The sequence below is a fragment of the Sinocyclocheilus anshuiensis genome, unplaced genomic scaffold (assembly GCF_001515605.1).
Source record: "Sinocyclocheilus anshuiensis isolate Anshui unplaced genomic scaffold, SAMN03320099.WGS_v1.1 scaffold1371, whole genome shotgun sequence".
Lineage (NCBI taxonomy): Eukaryota > Metazoa > Chordata > Actinopteri > Cypriniformes > Cyprinidae > Sinocyclocheilus > Sinocyclocheilus anshuiensis.
In genome coordinates, this window is record NW_015539833.1 from 255,405 (window position 1) to 266,945 (window position 11,541).

At 36.4% G+C, this 11,541-nt stretch overlaps 1 protein-coding gene across 2 annotated transcripts in view; it reads right to left on the bottom strand.

Annotated features, from left to right (window-relative positions):
• Positions 1-11,541, bottom strand: part of mast1a (microtubule associated serine/threonine kinase 1a) — a 72,901-nt gene that overhangs the window by 33,658 nt on the left and 27,702 nt on the right. For both annotated transcript variants that reach the window (XM_016480479.1, XM_016480480.1), the window contains 3 exons: positions 3,987-4,075; positions 3,812-3,887; positions 850-922 (listed from right to left, as the gene is read on the bottom strand). In XM_016480479.1, the coding sequence (XP_016335965.1) occupies positions 850-922; positions 3,812-3,887; positions 3,987-4,075 (238 nt within the window). The remainder of the gene's footprint in view (positions 1-849; positions 923-3,811; positions 3,888-3,986; positions 4,076-11,541) is intronic.

Genomic DNA, 11,541 nt, shown 5'->3' on the forward strand with positions numbered 1-11,541 from the left:
CCTGTGCCAAAAATCATTAGGATATTAAGTAAAGATCATGTTCCATGAACATATTTTGTACTTTTCCTACTGTAACTATATTAAAACTTAATTTTGGATTAGTAATATGCATTGCTAAGAACTTCATTGGGACAACTTTAAATGTGATTTTCTCAATATTTAGATTATTTTTGCACCCTCAGATTCCAGATATATATATATAATGCAAACACAAGCATTTTCACCAGTAGCTTCACACTTCTGAGCACACTATATGTGCTAATGTAACTTCACTCAGATATCAGTTGAGCTCATTATTTTCGGGAGAATATAAAGATGATCACCCCCATTTTTTATTTTTATTTTATTTTTTGTACTTTTTCAGAGTTTTTATGCAACACACATTTGATCTAAAAAAAAAAGATGTCAAGTTGCTCTAATGAAACCCACATTCTAAATATAATTTTACATTATATAATTAACGGACATTAATTTAAATTTACAGAATATATCTATGAAAAATGTTACCTTTTTATAAATTACAACAATTCAGAATTCTTGCACTGGATCTAGACCACTGATGTTTTAGACAATGCACTATTATTTTTAAAAATATGGACGAATAAAAGCAGAATTGACAATTTCTCCATTACTATTCAACCCATTATGATTCTTTGCAAATTCATCATTCTTACCCATTTTGATTTATCCCGTTTTGCCTTTCTTTTTAATACATCCACATGTGTTTAATGGTGGAGGAGTATATCAGTGTCTGCAATACTTTAGCCAAATGGCTAACAGCACCTTTAAGTGACTATTTAGTCAAAAATATAAATGCAGCAGCACCCTATGGATGAGTTTGTCCTGTACCGTTGAGCTGGGTGTGTTTGTCCCATATCCAGAGGAGGGAAGAGAGGCCAGAGACCAGCGTCTGCCGTCAGCCCTACAGAGAGAGACAAACTGAAGTTTCGTAATCCATTCCAAAACCTACCAGATGCACAGTATTACTATAGTTTATCTGAGTTTATCTTAAGTGAAAAAATGAAAATGAAATACAAGTACATGTTTAAAAGCTAAAGTTCAGCTAAATGTTTCATCGTCCCTCCCACATTAAAATCAAAAGTATGAAGCAAAATTAAAATGTAGGTATGTTCAGTATGAGTCTGCAAATGAAAGAAATGAATACTTAATACTTTAATGCAAAGATGCATTCAGTTTTAGATCAAAAATGACAGTAAAGACATATAATGGTATAAAAGATTTATCTTTTAAATTAATGTTGTTTTTTCACTTTCTATTCATCAAAAAATCTTGAAAAAGTCACATTTTCCACAAATATATTAAGCAGCACAACTGTTTTCAACATTGATAATAATCAGAAATGTTTCTTGAGCAGCAAGTGAGCATATTGAAATGATTTCAGAAGGATCATTTGACACTGAAGACTGGAGTAATGATGCTGAAAATTCAGCTTTGATCACAGCAATAAATTACATTTTACAATCTATTCAAATAGAAAACAGTTTAAATTGTAACAATATTTCACAGTTTTTCAGTTTTTACTGTATTTTTAATCAAATAAATAACCGACTCATTTCATAAACATTAAAAAAAACTTCCTGACTGTATTTTTTCAGCTTTTCATAGATTAAATGTAAAGCATGTCATTTCAGTGCCACTAGCAGCAACAAACAGAAACATCAGCTCAACCAATGGCGTGCATTGGGGGCAGGGCTTCCCGTTTGGATGTTCGAAACTTGTATGTTTGATATTTCTTGTGTAAAACATTAAATGTGAGTGGGTAAGTGCAGTTATCACAGTCCTTTGTGGGCAGAGTTTATGAGTCCGTTTCATGTGGCGGCATTCTTGTGTGGTTGCTAGGCAACCGTCGTGCGAATTTCTGTGCGGGTAACATTCCCAGTGGGGTCATTAAAACAACATAAGAAGAGAGCACGTTCAAAGGAGAACCAGTGCGCTCAGAACCAAAAGTTCCTTATAATGAAAGGAGTATCTCAGCAGGGCCGAACCACTCGGCTTGGCCCGAGAGTTTCAGGACATTTGTTGATGGTGTACATGCACAAACTTTTGGGCTGGATTGTGTCTTCTTCGTCAAGCACTATATTTCATGTTCCTGTGTTTGCTGAGAGCAGCTGCTCTGTGCTTTGGACAGGATTGATGACACATACTGTGCAACCATCTCGCTGCATGAGATTTATACTGGCTAAATCCAATATTAGCCCTCGCAGGACAGGGGTGCGTCAGACGGGAAAGAACGCGCGGATCAATCGTCTGTCTCTCGTCCCTCAATCTCTCCTTTGCACTCGTCTTTCAAAACAAAAGGATGTTTGATGGGCTGTCGTTCGCTGGGGAAAGATGATGCTGAGATATGTGTGTGTTAGCCGTCTGGAGAATCTCCTTCCTTCCTGCTGCTGCTCACAAACAGACACATTTAACTTCGCCGAACCTCAGAACCAGAGCAAAAGCAGACTTCATTTTACAATGAAGAACCTTCTCTGACCCTAAATGAACAGCTTTAATAAAGAAATAATTATTATAAAATATTATAATATCATGGCAGTTATTTTTATGATAAGAATAAATGAATGAATAAATAAATAAAACAGGATAAACAAACGGAAAATTGACCTTTATTCAGAAGATTAAAATATGTTTTAAGATTTTTTTCAAATGTACACTACCATTCAAACATTTGGGATCAGTAAGATTTAATTTTTTAAAAAAGCAATTATACTTTTATTCAGCAAGGACAAATCAAATTAATCAAAAATTTACAGTAAAGACTTTTATAATAATACAAAAGATTTTTATTTCAAATAAATGCTGTTTATCTGAACTTTCTTCTCATCGAAGAAAAAAAATATCAGTTTCTACAAAAATATTATAAGCAGCACAACCGTTTTCAACATCAATAAAAAGAAATGTTTCTTGAGCAGCAAATCAGTATATTAGAATGATTTCTGAAGGATCATGTGACACTGAAGACTGGAGTAATGATGCTGGAAATTCAGCTTTGATCACAGGAATAAATTACATTTTACAATATATTACAACAGAAAACAGTTATTTTAAATTGTAATAATATTTTACAATATTACTGTTTTTATTTTATTTTTGATCAGCTAAATGCAGCCTTGGTGAGCAGAAGGAACAAGAGCAAAGAGTTTTGCATTGCTTGGTCAAAAATGTAAAGAAAAAACTAGCAACGTCTGTATTGTCTGTATTGATTTTTAGCTTAGCTCTGGATGTTAAAGGAACACACCACTATTTTTTGAAAATAGGCTCATTATCCAACTCCCCTAGAGTTAAACAGTTGAGTTTTACTGTTTTCGAATCCATTCAGCCGATCTCCGGGTCTGGCGGTAGCACTAGGGGAGTTGGATAATGAGCCTATTTTCAAAAATAGTGATGTGTTCCTTTAAGCCTGTTTGAGTCTTGAGATTGTTGTGTTGTTGAGCAGTGAAATCAAGATCGACTAGGGAAAATGTGCAGTTTCAGTCAGGCTGCACACAAACTCGATTTGTTCTTCAACGATTAAATCTGATCTGTTTGGTTTGTCAGTGCCGTCAGTATAAGTTGTTGGCAAAAGCATGACAGCTGAGAGTGGCAGCCAGTGTGGAAAGAGAGGACGGATAACTGGGATGTCCATCATGACATCATGAAGCGCATGAGACACAGAGACATTACTGTACTGCTATGACTAAACAGATTTGAGACGGACATGCCAAAAACATCAGATTTGTGCAGGCTGTCTAAACAAGGCCTAATGGATCAAATGGAGGACAGCTTCTTGGTTGTTTAGCTATTTATTTACCTTCTGGATGAGGCAAAAGAGAAATGGGCCGGTGCGCTGGGGGAGAACGTCCTAGGACTGTCCAGCGGACTGCTTCCTGTGGGACGGACAGAGAGAATAACACATGTAGATAGATTGGATGTTTCTGTATCTCAGAGGTGCAGATCATGTGATCAGTGAAGAGTGCTCTGCTCACCAATGTGTCCTGGTAAAGGAGAGTGAGGCCGGGGAAGAGTGGGAGACGTACTCGTCAAGATCAGACTCTTGCGGTTACTGGTGCGACAACTGAAAAAAAACAAAACAACCACACACATTCAGGATGGTAAAGAAAACGGCCAATGATTTGCTTGTATCTAGACTGGAGCTACTGAAAAAAATAATACGTTTTTAGTTTTGTAAGTTACATAATGTAACGATATAAATCAGTTAAAATAATCACATTACTGATATATTACTCTTTGTAAAAAATTATAACACAAGTATAAATGACCAATAACACAAATTAAAAATGACCAAACCTGATGCATCTTAAAATCAACACAAATAAATAATTATAGTAAATTAAATATATATATACTCAACACAGACTTTCTAACCTCAGAGAACTGCTGAGATTGAGGAATAAAGTTGAGTGAATACAGCGAGTGAAGCCGGACACAAGGGACGAACAAGAAAGTGAAATGGCATGCTGCCACGGCAACAACACCAACAGCCTCCGCAGGACAAATCAGCAAAGGGATTGGCTGGTTAAGACTTCACCACGTCCAATAAAACTCCCTCAGACACAGCTGTGGATGACAGCTCGCTTAATGACATGATGCAATAATCGGAAAGTTTATTTGCATAGAGTGAACAACTTGCTCATCACACCTGATCTAAGCGTGTATGTGTGTGTGTGTGTGTGTGTGTGTGTGTGTGTGTCGGTGCGTACTGATTCAAATCTCAAGTGATCCTCCCATTTTTTCCCACTGCTCTCCTTCCTTCTGATCATCTTTTCTGTCTCTTGTTCTTTTGCTTTGCTTTCATCTGTTTCTTGTAGTGTCTCAGGCTGCATGTTGCCCTATAGATTCCCATCTACAAGTGTGTGTGTGTGTGTGTGTGCGTGTTTTTGTGACATATGTGGACACAAATTTGTATATTGACATGGGCATGACATAGGTATTACAAGGAGAAGGTGACTTATGAGGACATTGCCCCATGTCCCCATATTTCAAAACGCTTATAAATCATACAGAGTGAGTTTTTTTGAGAAAGTAAAAATGCACAAAGTTTCCTGTAAGGGGTAGGGTTAGGTGTAGGGCTGGTGTAGGGCAATAGCACATACAGTTTGTACAGTATAAAAACCATTACGCCTATGGCCCCACAATTCACAAAAAGAAATGTGTGTGTGTGTCAGAAAAACACACATGGTTAAGAACATATCTATTTCACTTTTAGCCCCAGAATCAAAAGAAGTAAACAACAAATATTATTTTCCTAAAGAAATATTTGAGTGTTTTTTCTATTCTGACAGTATTTTTCATGACAAACTGTCATGCACATATTCTCAATCTCAAAATTACAAATTGTAGTCTGTTACTGATTACAAATTACATGACAAAAATTGTAGTTTGTACTGTAATCTATTAGATTACACTTATTAGGTAATGTATTCTGACTACTTTTTGATTACTTTTAGATGACTTTTGACCTAAGAAAATCTATCCCATTCTTTATCAACATCATGAAGCGTATTGAACATTACATTACTCCAGGGTTTCCCAAACTGGGGTTCGTGAATGAACTGCGGGGGGTTTGAAAAAAAAAAAGTCAAATTAAACTAACTAATATCATGGAAGAAATTGTTGTACAGCCATTCATTAAAAAATTCACATTACCATAATGCATGAAAATATATACTTTTTATGCTTTTAATTATTATTTAATATCATGTCATATCATGGTTGTGCCAAAAAAAAATCAGTACAGTTCCCTAAAATTGGCAGGTAAACTGTGGGATATCTTGTGCGGCGTCACACATGTATCAATAACTAGATGTTTAGAAAAATTAGAAACTGAGTAAAATAAGTAAAACATGCAGATGCATTAAAAATTTCAGTATCTTTTTAAAAAAAAAATAAAATTCCCCATTTCTTTCTTGTGATGGTGAAATATGACCAGGGCATGTTGTTGACAGGTTGGTGTCTCGGTTTGACAGGGTCTTATCAGTATTCATGAGCTCTGCTTTCTGCTCCATATAACTTTGCTACTAGCTGCAATGTAGTCGTTTTATGCTTTAAACTCAAACACACACACACACACACACACACACACACACACACACACACACACATGTTGTGTTTCCATGTTTTATGGGGACATTCCATAGGCGTAATGGTTTTTATACTGTACAAACTGTATGTGCTATTGCCCTACACCAACCCTACACCTAAACCTACCCCTTACAGGAAACTTTGTGCATTTTTACTTTCTCAAAAAAACTCATTCTGTATGATTTATAAGCTTGTTTCCTCATGGGGACCTAAAAAATGTCCCCACAAGGTCAAAATTTACTAGTATTACTATCCTTGTGGGGACATTTGGTCCCCATAACGTGATAAATACCAGGTACACACACACACACAGTATTTGAAGCTTATATAACATCTTACATTTACAATGACATAAATGTGTATATAAATGTGCTCTAGATTTTGTTTCTTTCCCCTTATAATACAGTATAATACAGTGGCTACTACGGTTTCTGCGATAGGAAAACTATGCGCAACAACTTTAGCAATTTAAATGAAAACAGATGTTTTTGAGTCTAATTCTCACAAAATCTCACAATTAAATGTTCAGTATCTATTTCAAAAGGAGAATATCTTAAGAAAACAGGACACAACATGAGGGGAAGAGGCCGAGGACGAGGCATAGATCTGGAACTAAAAATCGCAGCAGTTGTCAGACCGAATGCGTCTCTCCCCTCGGCTTCTCTCTTATCATGAAGAGCCTAATGCTCGGTGACAAGAAACCACATTGTAGCCGAACAGATAGAGTGTGTGCATTGTGAAATATTTAACAGAAGTGCATTAGCATCAGACTGCAGGAAGCAGTAAGTAATGTTCTTCCCTCGAACCCCCAGTGAGATAAAAACAGCTAATTGTCCGCACTTTCCTTCTTGTCGTCTCTCTGCATCTCGGTTTCACTTCACTAAGACTATCACAGATCACTAAAGTATGAGAGTGTGTGAAGATTCATAAAAAATATGAGCTTATAAACCTCTCTCTGCTTGTCTCTCACTCTTCCCCATCTCTCTCTCTCTCTCTCTCTCAGATGGCGAGTTAGACTACGCGATTGCTTTCACAATTATTATTTTGATTTTTCTTCTTTTTTTTTATTTTTTTTATTGAATTTAAATAAATAGGTTATTGCTAAGGATACAGTTTTGCCCCAAATATGACTAAATGAATAAATGTGTTAAAAAATTTCAAAAACAAAACTTCCATCTCTTTGCCTCTTTGTAATTAGAATTAGTTCTTTAAAACATTTTTGTGATTGCTTTATTTTTTTAGTTAGAAAGCATGTGAAAATTCAAAAACTTGCCTCTTTGTAATGAGTTTTTTGAATGAATAGTTAAATTATGTGATTGTTTTCATAGCTCTTTTTATTTTTCTTTCCTAAATTTAAAGTCCACATGAAATCAAAATTAAAGTTTTTTGGGTGTTAGTATCAATATGTTAGTCTTAAGGTTATCTATAAGGCAGTGTGCTCCAAAACAGTGACAAAATTCGCATTTAGAAGATATACGCATTCAAAGCTTGCAGTTCGTCACTTCCGTCAAAACGGCTCAACGATTTTTTTGACGTCACATCGTACTTCAGCTTCTCATCAAACTTTCTGTCCAATCAAATGCTCTCCAGAATCCGAAGCGCCCGCCCCCTACACTAGACTTAAGACTGGTTTTGTGCTCCAGGGTCACATTTGCCTTTTAACATTAAGTTTTATATACAGTATATATTTATATCAGTTTTATTTCAATTTTACTGAAAACAATTTTTAATAGTTTTAGTTTTTGAATTAATAATAACAGCAGTGATCTGAACTCAGAAAAACAAAGAAAAAATCGCTAGCAGATGAATAAAAAGTAAACATGTGGCTGTAAAGAAGAGAAGGCTGGATGGTGCGGTATCTCTTTCATATAGCTGGAGACAGGATGCGTTCATATCTCTGAAACACAAAGCATGACTGACAGGCGGATCTTATATCCCCTGTTTCTGAGCTTTTCTGCGTGTAACAGAATAGTCGGGAGAGGAAATATGTGTGTCTGAGTGCATATGCTTGATCTGCGTCGTGGATCTTGGTTCAAGCCGAAGAGGGCAATAAATCACACACAGCCACCCGTGGAGCAAACACCGGCGCCTGATGCTCTTCTGATGCTGCCAATCACGACTGCATTACAGTGCCAAAAATAAAACACACACACACACACACACACACACACACACACTACAATAACACTGACATTCAGCAGCACTGACCCATTTAGCAAACTCTCTTTCATTAACTCCCCTCAGTGTTTCTCTGTAAACAAACAGAGCTTTTTTCAGTGTTTGCGAAGCGCTTCAATAGCAGAGAAACATCTGATTTATCCTTCACGGCCTCTGCCGGGCCATCAGGAGGAATCATTGTTGATTTGTAATGCTCAATTCATCAGGAAAAGTTCATCCAAATGCTCAATTTCAAATGCTCGAAACAAAAGAAAAACATTTTCATGCTATTCGACTGGGTGAAAGCACACAGTTTATGGTTTCAAGGGGAACTACAGGCGTATAAAACTGCATATCAAAGAATATGACTACAGTACGCTCTGAAAATGAATAATGCTGGAAATGTAAGTCTGCAATGGCATTTGGTTTGACATACAAAAGAGACCAACAAGCTGTAAATGTATAAACAATGAAAGCACGACAGCATTAAAAGTCAAATTAGCTTGGTCTTTTTATCTACATTTAATTCTCTAGTGTACAAGCATCACTTTTTAAAACACAATTTGGTTTATTAACATAAGTTGTTGAATTAGAACCAATGACAAATCATAATATTCATTATTACCTACAAAATCCCATGACTGACTATGTTAGATGTAGGATTTTTGTTCAAATATGTCATGAGAAAAGTTATTATAGTTAACTAAAACTAAAACCATAAAAAAAAACTTAAAATAAAATACAATAAAAATAAATAAAAACCCAAACTTATATCATGTCAGCTTGCCAAGGCAACATTTCTCATTTTCATTGTTAGTTTAACTTTATGTACGAAAATAACGTAAACTGAAATACTTTTTGTTTTTTATAAATAATAACGGCACAGTAATTAAAGAAGAGAATAAAAATGACAAAAACATACAACAAAAGTACTAAAACATTCAAATTGAAATGAAAACTAAATATAAAAATAAAAACTAATTCAAACAATAATATCTCAGTGATACTAACACTGCTCATGATTTGTTACTCCAAAACAGTAAAAACTGTTCAAATATTCGGCCACGTTCTAATTAATATTCATGAGATCACCATTCAGCATTCCAGGTGTCACAAATTACATATTCATTACATAAAACCTGCGACAACTGACAAGTCAAGCTATTTTTTGCACTTCTGAAAGACGTAATCCTCATGCTAGCAGATCAGCTAGCACATTTTTGTGGATGCTAGCAAAGTTGCATGTGTTTTTATGCACACAAAACAGTAAGACACCATATCAAGCTCCAGAAATAATGTCAAAGTCTAAGGTTTATTGTATAGTTCAATGAAGGTAGATAACTGATCAAAACTGGAGACTGTCCATTAACAAGAACGCAGGCTCATGATAAAGCTGTAGTGTAGTCTGTAATGGACTAGCAAACACAGACTCAAGCATCTGTTTATACACACCAGCAATCCTTAAAGCTGTTAAATCCCACTGATTTCTCATGCTTCACCCACATAATATCATGCTTTGCATAAGAGGCTGTACATTCAGAAGCTTTAACACTTAAAGTGCCCCATTATGCCATTTCGAATATTGCCTTTCATGCCGTGTGTAATGTAGCTGTATGTGAATGTAAACGACCTATAATAACAGATGTTTATATTTTCTATCGAGCGTTCAAAATACAGAACTATGGCAATGTCGTATAGTTTCCGACACGCACTGTACGCGGTTGACCAATCACAACAGACTGGGCCATCTGACCAATCAGAGCAGAGCAGGCTCACGGAAAGGAGGGGTTTAGAGACTGAATCTTAGAACTGCTGATTTGTTGGAAAATGAGGTGATATTAAAGGTCCCATGACATGCTGCTTTTTGGATGCTTTTATATAGGCCTAAGTGGTCCCTAGTACTGTATCTGAAGTCTCTTTCCCGAAATTCAGCCTTGGTGCAGAATTTCAGCCACTACGAGCCAGTCCCACAATGAGCTTTCCTTAGGACGTGCCATTTCTGTGTCTGTAGCTTTAAATGCTAATGAGGAGAGAGGCGGGGCAACTGCCATGCTTCACTCGTTTGCAAGCCATGATGTCTCTCGAGGAAAAAAAAATATTGCGCTCGCCTCGCACGGTAGTAGCTCATTTTCTCATGGGCGGGCCAAATTCTCTGGGCGGGCAAAGCAGAGAAAGGGGAGGTAACCTTTCCCCGTATGACGACATAAAGGGAAGATTCCAGATTGGGCCATCTGAGCTTTCATTTTCTCAAAGGCAAAGCAGGATACCCAGGGCTCGGTTTACACCTATCGCCATTTCTAGCCACTGGGGGACCATAGGCAGGCTAGGGGAACTCATATTAATGTTAAAAAACCTCATAAAGTGAAATTTTCATGCCATGGGACCTTTAATGCTACAACCATATAAAGAAGCATAAAGCAAACAGTTACTATGTGAGGAAATTATACAAAATTATGTAAATATGAAAATATAGTATTACTGTAAATCCTGTACACATCTATATTACTGTATTTTATATTATTGCTTTGATAGATAGATAGATAGATAGATAGATAGATAGATAGATAGATAGATAGTATCGAACAAGAAAACATATTTGCATAAATATATCATTCTTTTTTTTTTATGATTTATTAATTTATTTTAATTCAAATCTATGCTATATCCCACTATAAGGCACTAGACATGTTTTTTTTACGGAGAATGCACACCTCTGTTTGTCTTCCTCTCCTGCAGTGGAGATCGTGTCCCATTCCTGGATTGGGAGTTCAGTCTGCCTCGCTGCTGTAAGAACCTTCGACTCTGTCTTCGATAGGTGTCCTGACTGATTCGCTGACGTCCCTTAGGATGGATGCTCTGGGCATTGCGTATGGTAGACCTGTTGGCCAAAATAAATTTTGTAAATTATGATCAACCAAAGTGTTCCGTTATTGTTAGCTCGTGAACAAAGGCCTCCTGTAGCGAATCGATGCGTTTTTGTAAGAAAAATATCCATATTCAAAACGTAATAATCACTTTAATGTACCTTGCGCCAACAGTTGTACACGGAAGCAGTTCCGGGCGGACGGCGGATGACGTATGAGGTCGGCTTTGTGCATGCGCCGCTCAGAAGTGACGAACACGGAAGCGCAGCGGAGAGATCAAAACAAAACAACGGTCACTAATTAGAAGTACAAAACGAGGATTTGTAAAGAAGAATGTCAGAGGATTTCAATATAAGCCAAGAGGAGACTGGTTTTCCTTTGCTAAAGTAAGGAAACTTTGCTTCCTTTGCTCCTGTTA